The 18,770-nt window shown below is 42.9% G+C and overlaps 1 protein-coding gene across 1 annotated transcript; it reads left to right on the top strand.

Moving 5' to 3' along the window:
* The first annotated feature begins 708 nt into the window (after nt 1–708).
* On the top strand, nt 709–18,113 carry LOC139479713 (lysosomal dipeptide transporter MFSD1-like). Its single transcript, XM_071262564.1, has 13 exons — nt 709–781; nt 1,945–2,045; nt 2,790–2,926; nt 3,416–3,471; nt 4,904–5,047; nt 5,736–5,894; nt 6,544–6,659; nt 7,701–7,801; nt 8,380–8,500; nt 10,267–10,404; nt 11,050–11,189; nt 12,805–12,919; nt 17,845–18,113. The coding sequence occupies exons 1-13, from the start codon at nt 757–759 to the stop codon at nt 17,986–17,988; spliced, it is 1,497 nt and encodes a 498-aa protein (XP_071118665.1). The 5' UTR covers nt 709–756; the 3' UTR covers nt 17,989–18,113.
* Nucleotides 18,114–18,770: the final 657 nt, after the last annotated feature.

Genomic DNA, 18,770 nt, shown 5'->3' with positions numbered 1-18,770 from the left:
ACTGTTCCAGTATAGGATAATATTAAAATGGTGACTGTTTCAGTATAGGATAATATTAAAATGGTGACTGTTTCAGTATAGGATGATATTAAAATGGTGGCTGTTCAAGTATTGGGTTCTATTTTAATGGTGACTGTTCCAGTATAGGATAATATTAAAATGGTGACTACCAGTATAGGATAATATTAAAATGGTGACTACCAGTATAGGATAATATTAAAATGGTGACTGTTTCAGTATAGGATAATATTAAAATGGTGTCTGTTCCAGTATATGGTGTCTGTTCCAGTATTGGGTTCTATTTTAATGGTGACTCTTCCAGTATATGATAATACACCCCCCCCCCCCCCCCCCCCCCCCCCCCCCCGGGTGTTTTTAATATAGAAAACAGTTTTATTTGAATCAAGTTGGGGACAAGTGATATTGTACAAATATTTGCCCCCCATGTCAAAAAAAGTTAACTACGGCCTTGATGTTCCTAATTGTAGTTATGTTTTGTATAAATATTATTGATTGTTAACGTAGCATGGAAATATACATCCATATATGGCACACGCACAGTCATTTGCACCATAGTATACAAAGTATACATGACGTTGAATCATTCTTGTCACATTTTGGAAGGAGCTTCTATGCGGCGTGTGCTGCTTGCGAATTCTAAACGTCGCTGTAAGAAGCTAATCCTATTTGTTCATGTGATGCGGAAGTATCAGTTCAAAGGTCACGAGCAATTTGACATAAACTCAAACAAGCGCTATGGCGGGACTCAAGGCGACAGATTGTGAGTTTTAACTTGACAGTCACACGTGATAAACACTTACCAAGTAGCTAGCCTCTTCAAGTTTTTAGCGATTTGAATGCATGGCTATATAAGATGTCGTGTGGACATAGCACCAACTTTGTACATGACACAATACGCCCACATGATATGTGAATGTTATTCAACTGGACCGAAGTACTCCAAATAAATATGTTCCATCAATGTATATGATTGTGTGGAAGCTGTTGAATTGTTACCTGTAGCTGTAGTAAATGAGGGAACATGTACATGCACAATGTGAATATCCTTACATGCCGAGCATGTCATGGGACTGATGAAACACTCATTATAACCGCAATAGTCAGCTGATATTAGTCCTATATAATCTGAAACAAGACACCGATGGGTCTCTTATGTCATTCCTAAAATATTATATAGTGGAAATAATACCCAAACCTTAGAATCTAAGGTCATGGATTCTTCTGAGAAAACAAATGAGACATTTTACTCCTGTCTGTAATAAAGTAACACAACAGGGCATTCCCAATGATGTTTTTATTTGAAACATGTTCATGATGGTAAGAAGACATTCTTGTGGCATAAAGCTGCTAAATCCAGAGAGAACTCAACAAACAAAGAAGAACTGTAGTGTCTAATACATTTTCAAAAACCACAGAAGTCAAGTCAGAACTAGACCCTGACTAGTGTATATGGAATTCTATATTCAAAACTTTATTATGAGTGTAATTGAGTCTAATTTAGGGGCACTTAGTTTAGAATCATGGATTCCCACTGTTTTCCCACTGAGCTACCAGGGCAGATGATGAGAATTTGTTCAGTTTTACATGTCATAACTCCAGCTGGTCCATGCAGCACGTTTTTTCTCTCACACGCTTTGATTGAATTCCTTTTATACCGCGATACACTGTATTGTTTCACTATAAGGTATGTCAATGGTTTCTTATTTTCTCTGGTATTTCTTGCATTTGGACTGTTCATAAGTTGGATAAAAAAACACACCTCCTCAGTTTTGGTCGAAAATGTAAAACCTTGAGCTAGTGTTTTATATTTTCAACCCAAACTGAGGAGGCGTGTTTTAACCAAAATGTACAGTTTGCTTAAAATTATTTTAAGATATTTCTGTTATGTATTGTTACAGTACTATCTTTTTTCCTTTGTACTAGGTGGCTACCGCTTTGTGGTCCTGTTCTTCAACTGCATGTTGACATTTGGCTCGTACTTCTGTTTTGATATGCCCAGTGTGCTCCAAGATGAATTCACACAGGTAAATGAAACATATGGAAATGATAGGTTTTACCTTTAGTGCTAAATTATGTTTGGGTTCAGAAACTTCAAAGTTAACATTCAACAGTCCAAAACTTATCAGTCTCATAGATGAAAACCAAATTGTTGTTCAAACATAACATTAACAGAGGAAAGCGAAAATAATAATGCTGAATGGAATGTTTGTGCATGTTAAACATTTTAATGCTGTTTAAAGTGGAAGAAGGAGCAAGAAGCTCATGGTTGATGTGTGGCTCACCACTGCTTGGAGAAGTAGCGGCCATATAGCCCTGTCATGGAATTCAAACCATGTATCCTTCTGATCCAAGGTTGGAGACCTAGTCCACTTGACCAGGGGTTAACACCTTCAGCAAGCTGATAAGTGAGGATGTCAGCTGTGGGATGACGCCATGCCCTGCTACAGATACAACAAGCCCTGTCTTGGTGTCCCCTGCTGAGAAACGTTAAGAATATTGCTAAAAACAGTGTCACGCCTCTTGCACTTATAACTCTGTCCAGGGGCGGTCAGGTAGCCTAGTGGTTAAAGCGTTCGCTCGTCACGCCGAAGACCCAGGTTCGATTCCCGACATGGGTACAATGTGTGAAGCCCATTTCTGGTGTCCCCCGCCGTGATATTGCTGGAATAATGCTAAAAGCAGCGCAAAATCAAACTCACTCACACTATAACTCTGCCCAAATTGAAACTTGAATCCCATGTCATGCCTATTAATGGAACAATTTTCAGTCCAACAACTGTACCAATTCCACAGGAGGGAGTACATTTGATGCTGACTCCAGCAACAGCACGTGCAACAACTGTACCGACTGTCTGGGCATGTCGCAGGATGACTACAACCTGCTCTACGCTATCTACGCATGGACGTAAGGCACACAGAATGTTGTGGTTTCTACTGAGTTGAAATCAAAATTAAAAATTGGAAAAGATTATGATTCTTGTATCCTATATGACACTCATAGTACCAGGTTTGCATTTGTTACAGGTTCCAACTGATTGTTCAATTCAGCGTCCATGCCAGTCTATGTAGTTTATTAGGAGAAATAAATTTGGGAAATTCTTTTGTTCTACACTGAAAGTAAGAAAGCTGTAGTTCATACATGTAAATGTCTCTGTCCAATTGGTGTTCTTTGAGGAATGTTATTGTAATTTGAAACTTCTGATCAATCAGGATCAATTATTTTTTTTGTCTTGGAAAGGATAAATCATGTGTTCCTATTGTAGTAGCTAAAATGCTCTTCTTAGGAATATTTTTTAAATAATTAAATTACCAATAAAAATGACTCCTAACAATGAAAATTATTTTCATTGTTAGGAGTGGGTTTTATTGGTAATATCCATATTTCCTGTTTTAGGAATGCTGTAGTTGTGATTGGTGCTGGCTTTCTTATTGACAAACTGGGAAACAGAGGTAAGAGCAGTAACCATGGTAACAACAAGCTCCGGCACCTGCTTCTCATAGCAATGTTAGTGCTATGACTGTCACTGGCCGCTATTAGGAACTGTCAAGTTTCGTTCCCACTTCACATACATGTTTTCATCTTTCTGTATGTTGACGATCAAAGAATTAAACTCAGGCCAAGTCATTTGAAAGTTCAAACCCAGCTATGTTTGTTTGCTAAAGAGGATTTACTTATGTGTACATATCTGTGACTTAACGAATACTCAAATTACACAATGTCTCCATCTCGCACATGGCACCATCACGGTTAGAATTTGTCTTCAGCAACACATCATAAGAGGTGACAAACAGGATCGGGTGGTCAGACTCGCTGACATGGTTGATGTATGTCATCATATGCAAATGGCGGTGATTGATGCTCATGATATCAATCACTGTGGTCTCTTGTCCAGAGTCCAGACTCACTTGTTTACAGACTGCCATCATATAGCTAGAATATTACTGAGAGCAGTATTACACAACAACAAACAAACCTACTACATCTAGACCTAGACTGGAGCCATTCACCAGGCAGCTCAGCAAACCACTCTTTAACCTTGGTTTCAGGGTTCACACAGATTTAAAAAGTGCTTCAATTTAACCATGTCCGATGAAAAGTGATGACTAAGCATGGAACTTAGGGTAGGAAACCCGTGACAGAAGCTGGGCACAACGTTTGCTTCAAATTGTGTTTAAATCATTAGGAAGTGTGTTTTTAATCACACTTGGGTTTCAAAGTACCAATGTGTGTACGTAACCAAAGACAGAAACAAGACCTGGTGCTACAGCTGCAGGAAGGAACCTGATGTAGGTAGGATGGGGGAAGTGGCACTGAAGTCTCACAGACAAAGCAGTCGTCACCAGGTAACTTACAGTTATTGGTAGAATTATATGTTCAGGATTCGGGTGTTGTTAAACAAAAAAGGATTCCTTGAAGACAAATGTTTTTACTTGAAAAGTGCTTGAATTTAGAGACCAAAGATCTGTGTGAACCCTGGATTTACATTCATTTGTTTCTGGTTTGTTTGTTCGTTGTTTCATGCCACACTCAGCAATATTCCAGCTATATGACGCGGTCTGTAAATAATTGAGTGTGGACCAGACAATCCAGTGATTGATATCATGAGCATCGATCCACGCAATTGGGATACAATGACATGCATCAACCATGTCAGCGAGCCTGACCACCCGATCCCGTTAATTGCCTCTTACGACAAGCACAGACACCTTTTACAGCAAGCATGGGTTGCTGAAGACCTATTCCTCCCCGGATCTTCATGGGTTGGATTTATATTCTAAAAAGTGAAAAACATGATGATAACGCCAAGATACCATCCACCATTGCAACACCGGTCTCCCGAAACACGTCCGACCTTTATGTAAACGTTGTTTCCTCTCCTAGTGGGTGTGTTTCTCTTCTCCTTCCTGTGTGTGGTCGGGTCGTGCACGTTCGCTGTCGGTGCCATGCTGAAAGGAACGTCTGCCATGTTGCCTGTCATGTTGGTGGGACGTCTGCTCTTCGGATCAGGAAATGGTTCTCTCACAAGTAGGTTTCACTCCACTCGGTATCTGTGTTCACTGTTCACTGGATCATGCAGTTTGGATATCATTTCACAGTACCTTTCAAACATTTGACCAAATATTAACTATTTGTTGAAGTTATTTACATACATATTTGTCTCCCAATTCATTTAGCATTGTTTAGAAGCTGCTAGTATCACAGTAATGAGATGGTATTGTGGCATATGGCAGTATTAGTCATTCGTCCATCATGTTTCGTTTTCAGAGCAGAACTAAAAAAAACATGAGAGATATCTTAACCAAACTTGGCACATAGATAGTGAGTGAACTGGTGCATTTTGATAGTTTGGGATTTTTAAAAAAATTATTTTTCTAGTTTACATGGCAACGATTTTGACTTAAACTGAAAATGGCGATAGTGCTGACTTACTCTATATAGTCAGGTAATTATGGCCAGCTGAATATGATCTGACAATTGAACTTCAGCCTTTATGTTTGAAAATGACAGCTACTTGCCTGTTCTCAATAAGAAAAATACTGAACTGTATTCTCCACTGACTTCTCTCTGAAATAATACTGAACAAAATTTGAACTGACTGATGTGCAGGATTTGATATTTTCAGGAAAAAAATGCTCACCTCCACATGGTTCTGATATTCATCAAGTAGCACAGGCGATGGAAACAATGTAGAACAGGTGATTCTGTGTTTCAGTCGTACAGAACAAGATCACAGCCTTCTGGTTCAAGAACAAGGAGTTAGCCATGGCGTTTGGATTCACATTGGCCTTCTCACGTCTAGGAAGTGTACTGAACTTCTTCTTGACACAGTCCTTCTCTCAGACGTATGGACTCTCCTGGACTCTCTGGGGGGGTGAGGAGTCCTTGATCTCGTCTCATAGGCTTTAAAACACAAGTTGATCAACTAGATCTAACTTATACGTCTGACTTTTTTTCACAAGATGTGTTTTCATGTTGTAAATATGTGCGTGGTTTTTGAAAGATTGACAGGTTTATTTGGAGCAAAGGGTTGTGTTATTTCCCGTGGAAATAATTTCAGTACCTAAGTCTTAATAGAATAACAAAATTGGTTCTCAGGCAATGGTTTTTGACAACATAGTGAGGGCGGGCGGTGTCTTTTCTTTTTTAGCATGTTCAAACTAGTATGTAACTAAATAAACATTTGTGTAACCAAATAAAAAATTATGTACAATCAACCTGGGAAAGGGCCTCCCTACATAAATTTATTCCTTGATGAGTAAAATACTGGAGTACAGTATTTGACTACTGTTGGACATGGTATATTTAAGGATTTTTTGTTGGTTTTTTTTTTAATGGAAATAAAAATGAAACATGCGGTTAACTTTGTGACGATGCGGGCAGTGCCTGAGAACCAAGATTTTTATTTTTATTAGTCTAATGAAGCACTAAGATTACTGGAAAACATTTGAAAAAATATTTGAAAAACTTTTTACTTGAAAGGAGCCTGTCGTTTTGACCATCATATTTCTTTCCCTCTCAAGGTGCCATGTTGTGTGGCCTGGGTTTTGTGTCGGCCATTATTGTCAGCTTCCTGGACATGTATGGCGTCAAGCAACTCGGAGACGATGCCAGCATGAAAACAGAATCCAAGAAACTGGTAAGTTGATCAACCTGAAGCTATTTGTGGTTGTTGAGAGTATGTATCGATTTGCTTATCATTAGGGTAATGTAGAACAAGGACTGGTTAATATAAACGATGTACAACATAGGGTAAATACACACAATACACTACATAGCTAACTACACACAATGTATTACAAGAGGTGAACACACAATACACTACATAGCTAACTACACTCAATGTATTACAAGAGGTGAACACACAGTAGGTCATGTGTTGACAGTAGCTGTGTGCAGAGTTGTGTCCCTTAGTCATGTCAGGACTCTCTAATCATGGGTTTGAATCCAAATCAGGACCCTTTATTTGCCAGCACCATACCAGCTTTCATGGATTTGTAGTTAAGTTTATGGGATTCCTCGTACAGTATGGTGACACACGTACAGTAACTGAGTTCACCCCACTCACCCACTCACAGTCTCGATTGTTCTTGGACTATTGTGTAATACCCACAAATTTCTTCTGACACCATCTTCCTGAGGCAAGGGAGTTAACTGACTGAAAAATTCCAGTTTCCACGCTTGCCAGACTAGGCTGGGATTCCTGGGACTAATGAGTCAATGCATAGATCAGTCAAACTAGCGTAACGAAATTGAGATCCGGTTCATAAACAACATGGATTTCAATGTGCAGATTTCATTCGACTGCAGGATTTGCAAAGCATGTGTGCCGCCAACTGGGCGTCGAGAGATGTTTTGCAAATCGTGTAATCAAGGTGCTCATGTGATTTGATGCCCTTCGCGAGGTAAGGCCAGTTTTATTACAATATTGATCTCTGATTATAGTTCAGATCATCTTGACTGGATGCCGCCATTTTGTTAGAAGCAAATACAGGTGATTTAAGAGGTGGAATCTGATTGGTCAATAGGAGGGACATAGAAGGGACAAAACTAGTAATAGCCACTGGTGGCGCTACAATCAAGCCAGCTTAGTTCGGCAAGCATGGAAACTGGACGTTTATAGTCAGTTAACTCCCTTGCCTCGGGAAGATGTCTGACTCTCACTGTATTGTTGTTTCAGAGGTTCACCGATATCCGGTACTTCTCACTGTCTTACTGGCTGGTGGCGCTGGCTATCATGTTCTTCTACAACGGAGTCTTTCCATTTGTGGCTGATGCCAGGTGAGTGGACGAGCTTATTACCTGTACAGTGTTCTATAGAAGTGTCTTGCTGTGGACGAGCTTATTACCTGTACAGTGTTCTATAGAAGTGTCTTGCTGTGGACGAGCTTATTACCTGTACAGTGTTCTATAGAAGTGTCTTGCTGTGGACGAGCTTATTACCTGTACAGTGTTCTATAGAAGTGTCTTGCTGTGGACGAGCTTATTACCTGTACAGTGTTCTAAAGAAGTGTCTTGCTGTGGACGAGCTTATTACCTGTACAGTGTTCTATAGAAGTGTCTTGCTGTGGACGAGCTTATTACCTGTACAGTGTTCTATAGAAGTGTCTTGCTGTGGACGAGCTTATTACCTGTACAGTGTTCTATAGAAGTGTCTTGCTTTAAATGAATATAAGTATCCTTTGCTATGAACATTGGTAGTAGCAGTGTTCTCTACATTGCGTCCTTTGAAGTCTTTGATAGACATTGCTTCCATTGATGTGATAAAAAGGAATCAAAATCAAAAGGGAATAAAGACTATGGCATCCTTAGTTTGAGGGTTTTTTTCAGATATGTCATTAGTATGTTATTTGTTTCAGTAAATTTATCTACGACAAGTATGGCACACAGTATAATTTGAACCAGAAAACCTCATCGTACATCGCAGGCTCAATCTACGACGTGTCCATGTTGTTGTCTCCATTCCTGGGTGGCATCATCGTAAGTCATCTCCATGTATCCCCACCTCAGGGCTCAGGTGTGTCTCCTCCCCACCTCAGGGCTCAGGTGTGTCTCCTCCCCACCTCAGGGCTCAGGTGTATCTCCTCCCCACCACAGGGCTCAGGTGTATCTCTGCCCTACACAGGGCTCAGGTGTATCTCCTGCCCTACACAGGGCTCAGGTGTATCTCCTGCCCTACACAGGGCTCAGGTGTATCTCTGCCCTACACAGGGCTCAGGTGTATCTCCTCCCCACCTCAGGGCTCAGGTGTATCTCTGCCCTACACAGGGCTCAGGTGTGTCTCCTCCCTACCACAGGGCTCAGGTGTATCTCAGACCTACACAGGGCTCAGGTGTGTCTCCTCCCCCCAACAGGGCTCAGGTGTGTCTCCTCCCCACCACAGGGCTCAGGTGTGTCTCCTCCCCACCACAGGGCTCAGGTGTGTCTCTCCCCCCCCCCCCCCCCCCCCCCCCCCCCCCCCCCAACCACAGGGCTCAGGTGTGTCTCCTCCCCACCACAGAGCTCTGGTGTGTCTCCTCCTCACCACAGGGCTCCGGTCTTCTCCTCCCCACCACAGGGCTCCGGTGTGTTCCCCACCCCCACCACAGGGCTCAGGTGTGTCTCCCCCCCCCCCCCCCCCCCCCCACCACAGGGCTCAGGTGTGTCTCCTCCCCACCACAGGGCTCAGGTGTGTCTCCTCCCCACCACAGGGCTCAGGTGTCTCTCTCTCTCTCTCTCTCTCTCTCTCTCTCTCTTTCCCCCCCCCCCCCCCCCCCCCCCCACCACCACCACCACAGGGCTCAGGTGTGTCTCCTCCCCACCACAGGGCTCCGGTCATCTCCTCCCCACCACAGGGCTCAGGTGTGTCTCCTTCCCAACACAGGGCTCAGGTGTGTCTCCTCCCTACCACAGGGCTCAGGTGTGTCTCCTCCCCACCACAGGGCTCAGGTGTGTCTCCTCCCCACCACAGGGCTCAGGTGTGTCTCCTCCCCACCACAGGGCTCAGGTGTGTCTCCTCCCCACCACAGGGCTCAGGTGTGTCTCCTCCTCACCACAGTGCTCAGGTCATCTCCATGTATTCTCACCACATAATTTAGTTACTACAGTTGAGCCTTGTTGTGTCAAAAAGTTTGAGTTATCCAGGCTTCAAGACACCGCGGCAATTTTATGCTTAATTTGGATACTTGGGATGACCAAACGAGTACGCAACAACTGGGAGTTTGACACAAGTGTTACTAGTCAGTGAGGTCTGCCATCATTGGATTGCCCGCAGCACAATTAAGTAGTCTCATGCTAGCAGACTAGGGTGGATTTTGAAGCCTGCGGAACCCCTTGGTAAGAGCTGATGTATGAGTATTGGGTGGCTACCATATGTGATCTTACTGATCATTTGTCATCAGTGCTGACAGATGCTCATGCTGTCAGCCTCTTGGTTATGTACTGGCAGCCATGAAGGACCTGGAACATTGAGAACATCCACTCACACACCTACAGTCTAGAGCAGGCTGCTTCCTCCCTCACTTCCCAGACTACACAAATACAGATTGTGGCTGAGCCTGCTACTGTAACATACATGTAGTTAAACAGAGTACATGTACGAATATCATGGCGTCATCAGGTTTGAGGTGACGTCACTTTCTTGTCACAATTGACTCTGTTCATGTTCATGTAGACATTGAAATATTGATGGTCCTGAAATAATCTAACTGTCACACATTATGGCACCAAATATATGTAACATGGGAACTATATATACTGTATTTCAGGATGTGTTTGGGAAGCGTGGCTACCTGGCCATGTTGTGTGCGGTGTTCTCCATCCCCGTGTTTGCGCTGCTGGCCTTCAGCTCAGTGTATCCCCTGGTGGCGACCTTGTGTTTCGGGGTGACCTACTCTGTAGCGGCTGTAAGTATGTTCGTCCAGGAACACAGTTTACTGGACACAATGTGAGATGTGAATGATCCCCAACAGAAAACCCTCTGTGTCACATGTGCAGAAATGTCTGTTTATGAAGTTCTTCAATGTAAACAGTAAAAGTCTACAATCAAGTGTTTGTAAACAACTTGCAAATTTGTCAAATTTATCCTATTTTATGCTTTACGTTTCATCCTTCTTCTCCGATCCTTGTGTGGAAACAATCTTAAAATAAGTTTACAGCTTAAAAAAAAAACCTCACCCAAACACATTCAGCCGTATTCATGGTTACCATCACCATAAATGGCTTTTGCAGCACATGAGACCTGTGCAGCCTGATCACGTGACGTCCCCAGCCTACTCTCTATCTTTGAGCGTACAGGCTGGTGTAACTGTGATGAGGGGATGGTTGGATGGGGGGAGTTTTATAAATATCCAATTTATTAGAAATTTCCAATATTTCCTTCTAGAACAACAATATTGAGATGAATACTGTTATAAGTGCCTAGATAATTGTTTGTGTGACTACACAATGATGGCGTGATCACGTCCCCCTGACTCAACAGCTCGGCCAGTCCCTGTACTGTAGATTCTACAACCTTGAATGCAGTAAGTGATAATTTTGTCACTTTTCAGGCTAGTCTGTGGCCATCAATTCCACTTGTGGTAACCCAGGCAACGGTTGGCACAGCAATGGGCCTCACTACATCTATTCAGATGATTGGTATCGGCGTTTCCAATCTCGTTGTAGGCTCAATTCTTGGGACAGAAAAACAGTAAGTAAATACAAATAACAGTTAAAACATCCTGAAAACTGTACCAGGGTTATCTCCCTTTGTCAGTGTGAGTGCAGAGAACGTATTTGTGTTGTTTATTTGTTGTTTCATGCCGCAATATTGTCAACTGTTAATAATTAAGCCTGGACCAAACAATCTAGTACCCACCCACTGTGATATCATTGAACAATACTCTTCACAGCAACATTAGACCCGTTAAGATGCGGGGTAGAATAGGTCTACAGCAACCCATGCTTGCCGTAAAAGGTGACTATGTTTGTCGTAAGAGGTGACTAACGGGATCGAGTGGTCAGGCTCGCTGATTTGGTTGATGCATGTCATCGTATCCCAATCATGATGTCATCATCGTATCATGATGTCAATCACTGGATTGTCTGGTCCAGACCCGTTTATTTACAGACCGCCGTCATATAGCTGGAATAGTGCTGAGTGCGGTTTTAAACAACAAACAAACAAACACAGCAACATAAAACTCAATTCTATGATACAGTTTGGCCATTGTGACAGGAAGTCCTCACAAAATTATGTCAGTCCTAGTATTCCTCATGACTGTCAATCATATTCCTCGTGACTGTATCAATCCTTGTATTCCTTGAAAGTGTCATTCCTTGTATTCCCAGCGACTGTCAGGTGTATTCCTTGTATTCCCAGCAACTGTCAGGTGTATTCCTTGTATTCCCAGCGACTGTCACCTGTATTCCTTGTATTCCCAGCAACTGTCAGGTGTATTCCTTGTATTCCCAGCGACTGTCAGGTGTATTCCTTGTATTCCCAGCGACTGTCAGGTGTATTCCTTGTATTCCCAGTGACTGTCAGGTGTATTCCTTGTATTCCCAGTGACTGTCAGGTGTATTCCTTGTATTCCCAGCGACTGTATCAATCCTTGTATTCCCAGCGACTGTCAGGTGTATTCCCAGTGACTGTCAGGTGTATTCCTTGTATTCCCAGCGACTGTCAGGTGTATTCCTTGTATTCCCAGCGACTGTATCAATCCTTGTATTCCAAGCGACTGTCAGGTGTATTCCTTGTATTCCCTGTGACTGTCAGGTGTATTCCTTGTATTCCCAGCGACTGTCAGGTGTATTCCTTGTATTCCTGGAGACTGTCAGGTGTATTCCTTGTATTCCCAGCGACTGTCAGGTGTATTCCTTGTATTCTCGGAGACTGTCAGGTGTATTCCTTGTATTCCCAGCGACTGTCAGGTGTATTCCTTGTATTCCCAGTGACTGTCAGGTGTATTCCTTGTATTCCCAGCGACTGTCAGGTGTATTCCTTGTATTCCCAGCGGCTGTCAGGTGTATTCCTTGTATTCCCAGTGACTGTCAGGTGTATTCCTTGTATTCCCAGTGACTGTCAGGTGTATTCCTTGTATTCCCAGTGACTGTCAGGTGTATTCCTTGTATTCCCAGCGACTGTCAGGTGTATTCCTTGTATTCCCAGCGACTGTCAGGTGTATTCCTTGTATTCCCAGTGACTGTCAGGTGTATTCCTTGTATGCCCAGCGGCTGTCAGGTGTATTCCTTGTATTCCCAGTGACTGTCAGGTGTATTCCTTGTATTCCCAGTGACTGTTAGGTGTATTCCTTCTGTTGCAGCACATCCACAGCGACCATCTTGCTGCGCTGGAAGTATGTGATGATCTTCCTGCTGGCCAACATCCTTGCCTGTGTCACCACCACCTTCTTCCTGAACGTCATCGATAAGAGGAAGGTAAGACCTCATTCTGTGTCATCTTGGCACACCATAATTTAAGCTTATTTTGCTAGGACCCTTAAGCTATCACACACCATGCATTTCATGCTTTTTCTTCGATCCTGGTGTGGAAACGATCCCAAAACAAGTTTCCAGCTTCAACAAACGCCTCACCCAAACATATCCCAGCCATCACCATGGTTACCACCATCACCACTGCGTGTTTCCAGCTTACTTGTTCTCTTTCTTGTTACCTTGGTGTGTAGATTTTATTTGAAGAGAATTATATTATATTTTGATTATTTTTTCTCTCTACACATCTGACCAGAGAGGTGATTATGGATAACAAGACATGTCACAAGTGCAATCGAACGTTTTCAGCTCAAGACCAACACTGCATATGTTGTGATTGTCATGACCGTTGCAAGACCTCAGAACAATGTCACTACCAGTGCAAGCTCCTCTCTGAGGCAGACCTCTTACTCCACAGTCGTACATGTACGATGAGGGACACGGAGAGACAGTCTAAGATGAACACGGACCTTCAGCTGCTCTAAGAAACAAACGAACCAAACTAAAAGCAGCAGAATCGGATGCCCAATCTTCTGAAAAGGAACAAGTCGTTGACTACACCTACATTTGTTTTGGAGGATGACGTGGCATCAGATTCCTTCCTCATCATTGATGCTCATTGATGGTTTTCCTACAAAGTCATCTCCCAAACCCTGATCATTCGTGGTCACAGCTAGCAAGACGATTGCCACTACGCCGAATAAAGATCATTGCACAGTGCAAAAAAAGGACTTGTTGCTACTGATTTCTAAGATCCCTTCGTGGAACAGGATGCCATGATCAAGGCTGTAGAGGTTCCAAGTCCACCGGCACCAGAACGGTTACCTTCACCCAGGGAATGGACACAGGAGAGTCGGCTAAAGGAGCTGACTCCTCTAAGTGACCCAGTGACAGTTGGGTACGACTGGGAACTTCTGCCCTGAGTTGTACCAGTATACAATATACATGTAGGTGGAAGGCTTGGGTTTCTGCAGCCAGCTGGGGGATTCTGGGAGACCTCTACATCACAAGGCTGCTGACTGAGGGCTACAAACGTCACTTCACAACGCTGCTTCCAGTAACAAAGTCTCCGCTATGAAGGGACTATGCTGCCAGTCAAGTGCCAGCCCTGGAAGACACAATATTTGTATGTTATTAGCCAAGCATGCTGTGGTGAATTTGGGTACCAATCCTAACTCCAGGGTCTTACCCTCCAGTATCCTTTGTTCCGAAGGACCGCGGCAAACTTCATCACAAAACCGTACATGCACTTTGTTCATTGACAAAGGATAGTTTTGCATTGAAAACTACATACAGGCGCATGCAGACCCGCATACTTTGGAGAAACGTCTCAAGTTTAAATGTTTGCCAGTAAGTCTTCTTGCAGTTATTTCTACCGACACCATCATCTTTTCGTCGACACCTGGTTGGGGAGCGCAACTCTTGGATCAACAGACAGCAAGGCGCTGGTCTGCAGACGAAAGAAATCAACACATCAACAACCTGGAGCTTAGGGCTGAAGTTCTACAAGCCTCAGTGCATCAGTGGTATGGTACATCCAGAAAATGGGATCAACAAAGTCTGCATCACTTTTACGAACGACAATCCAGTTCTTTGAACTGGTTGACTCGCTTCACATCCAGGTCTGAGCCAGGCACGTTCCGGGGATCATGAATGTAATAGCAGCGGTGCTTTCCCGGCCCGATCAACCATCCCTGACAGAGTGGCAGCTACATTCAGAGATTTTTCACTGGATTTGCAAGATCTTCCACACCTCAGAATTTGATCTCTTTGTGACCCGATTCAATGCTCAGCTACCGAGATTCATCTCCCCCATACCAAACCCTCAGGTGTGGGATCTCATGGGAAGCACTCAACACTTACACGTACCCTCCGCCAGGCCTTCTATCTCAAGTGTTGCACAAGTTAATGGACACCAAACAACTTTGCCCACTTTTTGTCCCACCCTTCTGGCCACAGGAAGTTGGTTCACCATCGTCGTAAATGTCACAGATCAAGGACACCATCGTCGTAAATGTCACAGATCAAAGACACCATTCTCGTAAAAGTCACAGATCAAAGACACCATCATCGTAAATGTCACAGATCAAAGACACCATTGTCGTAAATGTCACAGATCAAAGACACCATTCTCGTAAAAGTCACAGATCAAAGACACCATCGTCGTAAATGTCACAGATCAAAGACACCATTGTCGTAAATGTCACAGATCAAAGACACCATCGTCGTAAATATCACAGATCTAAGACACCATCGTCGTAAATGTCACAGATCAAAGACACCATCGTCGTAAATGTCACAGATCAAAGACACCATCGTCGTAAATGTCACAGATCTAAGACACCATCGTCGTAAATGTCACAGATCAAAGACACCATCGTTGTAAATGTCACAGATCAAAGACACCATCGTTGTAAATGTCACAGATCAAAGACACCATCGTTGTAAATGTCACAGATCAAAGACACCATCGTCGTAAATGTCACAGATCAAAGACACCATCGTTGTAAATGTCACAGATCAAAGACACCATCGTCGTAAATGTCACAGATCAAAGACACCATCGTCGTAAATGTCACAGATCAAAGACACCATCGTCGTAAAGGTCACAGATCAAAGACACCATCGTCGTTAATGTCACAGATCATAGACACCATCGTCGTAAATGTCACAGATCAAAGACACCATCGTCGTAAATGTCACAGATCAAAGACACCATCGTCGTAAATGTCACAGATCAAAGACACCATCGTCGTAAATGTCACAGATCAAAGACACCATCGTCGTAAATGTCACAGATCAAAGACACCATCGTCGTAAATGTCACAGATCAAAGACACCATCGTTGTAAATGTCACAGATCAAAGACACCATCGTCGTAAATGTCACAGATCAAAGACACCATCTTCGTAAATGTCACAGATCAAAGACACCATCGTCGTAAATGTCACAGATCAAAGACACCATCGTCTACCCCAATGAACAGATCTACTACTTCAGCCCCACTCGGGCCAGCTACATCCACCTCCGGACACTATCCATCTCTGTGTCTGATGCATCCCTGGAAATCTTTGATCTTTAAGGTATATTCTCATAAAGTGGCTTGAACCATCTCCGATGCGCATCATACCTCCACGAAGGCTCTTATGATCATGAGTGGAAGGCTTTCGGAGGTAACTGCAAGTCTGAAGACATTCACTCCCCGACCACAGCAGCTGAATACCTGAAGCACTTACAAACTGAAGAGAAGCTGAAGGGATCTACACTCGCCATTTATTTGGCACTATCAACTGAGTATTCGTCACAACCATGGGATCGAAGATTGCGGAACTGCGCTACATAGCAACTGTACGTTGTCGTCGATAATGAAAGGTTGTTTCTAGAAGTCAGACACAGTGTTTGCCTCAGACTACCTGAGGAACATCTCGGCCTCAGACATACCACTTGTTCTGGCTCAACAACTGACAGCAGCCTGTCAGCGAAGATGGTTTGATACCAGCATCAGGCGGGACCCTGTGTCATATAGTGTACATACAGAAATAGATACTGAAGTCCATTCGACTTTGTTTGTTGTTTCTTACAAATCGGGTTCCCAGACTTGAATTCTCAAGTTGTAAAGACGTATGTCTTAAACATTGACCATAACCATAAGGTGCAGTCGTTTTGACGGTGTCCCAACCTTCTACCTGCTAACCTCTGTCTACAGGAAATGTTAGCCTCAGTAGGGTATTACTCGTATGGGTAGTGTCGATCATTCCTCTTTTCTTTTTAACGATGCAATCGTGGTGGATAGTTTTAATGAAATGAAAAAAGATATACCAAGCTGTTCCGCCTTACATCTTAGAGTATGTTTGGGAGGCAGTCTTGAAGGGATGATTCACTCTCTCTCGAGTTGTCGATCTTTTTATTTTCTCTTTACGTTCTAGCTTACTCAATCACTGCATTTGAAGTTGATAGCTTTAGCAAAGCGTAAAAGGGATGCCAAGCTGTTACGCCTTACGTCCATCAGACGTATGAGTGAGGGCTTGAGGCTTGAAACACTTTACTGTGGAGGGGAAACCGTGGGATATATGCACAGTGTGAGATAGGATCATTTTTAAAAATTGAATTTTTTTACAATAATTGTTTATTTATTTTGTACAGGGAATGTCCAGTTTTAATACAATAAATTGTATATTTATAATACTTAATCCTATCTCAAACGCTTAACGCCCACCCAACCATCCCCACGTCACAGTTACACCAGCCTGTAAGCTCTATGAAAGAGAATGAGTACCGATAAGCTGGGAAATTCATGTGTTCAGGCAGCGCAGGAATCTTGCAGTACACAAGCCATTGGTGGTGGTGGTGGTGGTGGTAACCATGGTGACTGCTGGGATGTGTTTCGGTTAGGTGATTTTTGAAGGTGGAAACTTGTTTTGGGATCATTTTCACGCCAGGATCGAAGAAGAAGGAGGAAATGCATAGTGTGAGATAGGATAAGTATTGTTAATATACAATTTATTGTTAAATTTTCAAGTTTGATGATGCTTTTCTCCACCTTAATCAGCCTGTGTCTCATCAGTATATTAGGAACCAAGAACTTTGAGTTTCTCTACACAATTATATATGTATATGTTCTAGAAAGTCCAGTAAAAAAGCATTTTTTCCAAGCTTTACTTCAAACTATAAATTGTTGAGTGGATGTCCTGAAACTTAATGTGATGTGGGAAACAAATTGTATGTCTTAACTCAGTGGCAGGAAGTATGTAGTTTATAACAAGCAAAACAGACCCCAGAAGACTGAAAGGTGGATCCCCCTACAACCATCCCCCCCTACAACTATCCCCCCCTTCAACCATACCCCCCCCTGACCGATTCCCTCTCTCCAGGGTGGGATGCTGAACCTGAGCCGCCAGCAGAAGTTGTCCCTGGCCCGACGTCTGCAGGAGGAGGAAGATGTGGACCCTGACGAGGAGGTGGCACCGGTGTACAGTGAGAGGGACCCCCTCCTTGGCAAGAACACCATCAACTGATCCTACACTCCTGGGGCTGTGGGATGTTCATAGGATGAACGTAGTTCTCAACTGTCTCCGCGGATGTAACAAGCAGCTGTTGAATACATGACACTTTTTTATGGATAGCAACTTCTTTTATTCTTTGTACGACATTTCAGAACTACTTCTTGCTCCTTCCTCAGGTGAGTTCACCTTTTTTGAGACAGTAGTCATCAGGTGAATTCAGCTGATGAAGGAGCAAGAAGTAGCTCTGAAACGTCGTACAAAGAATAAAAGAAGTTGCTATCCATAAAAAAGTGTCATGTATTCATGTTCTCCCAACTTCTAAATGCATATCAAAGACTCAAAGACTCAAAGCCGCTGCTGGATCAGGCGGCCGTAGAATAGGTTGATAACGCAAAAGTAACTGAATATTAATCACAAATATTGTGCAAGTATAACTATTTGTTTCAAATGTCCAGTTTTAAATGCATTATCTGACTTAAAATACAGCAAAATACAACCAAATACTGAGTCATCAGATTGAAAATAGAGCCTGAAAAGTAAAATAAATCAATAAATAAACGATATATATGCAGCACAAACATGCTACATGGAAATTCCATGCAGTACAATCGGAATACATGAGAATCTGTAACCGTGCTTTGATATGTGTTCTGCATTTGAACCAGCATGTATATTCATAGTGTTTGTGCAGTTTGTGTGATTTGATCATTGTAGCCATTAGATTCATAATGCAAGTGCGTAAAATTAATGCATGATCCTTAAATTTGCATTGCAGAAAGTAGGTCAGAAAACTG

The sequence above is a fragment of the Haliotis cracherodii genome, unplaced genomic scaffold (assembly GCF_022045235.1).
Source record: "Haliotis cracherodii isolate W230 unplaced genomic scaffold, xgHalCrac1.p SCAF_4, whole genome shotgun sequence".
Classification (NCBI taxonomy): Eukaryota; Metazoa; Mollusca; class Gastropoda; order Lepetellida; family Haliotidae; genus Haliotis; species Haliotis cracherodii.
This window is presented reverse-complemented; position numbering and strand designations above follow the sequence as displayed.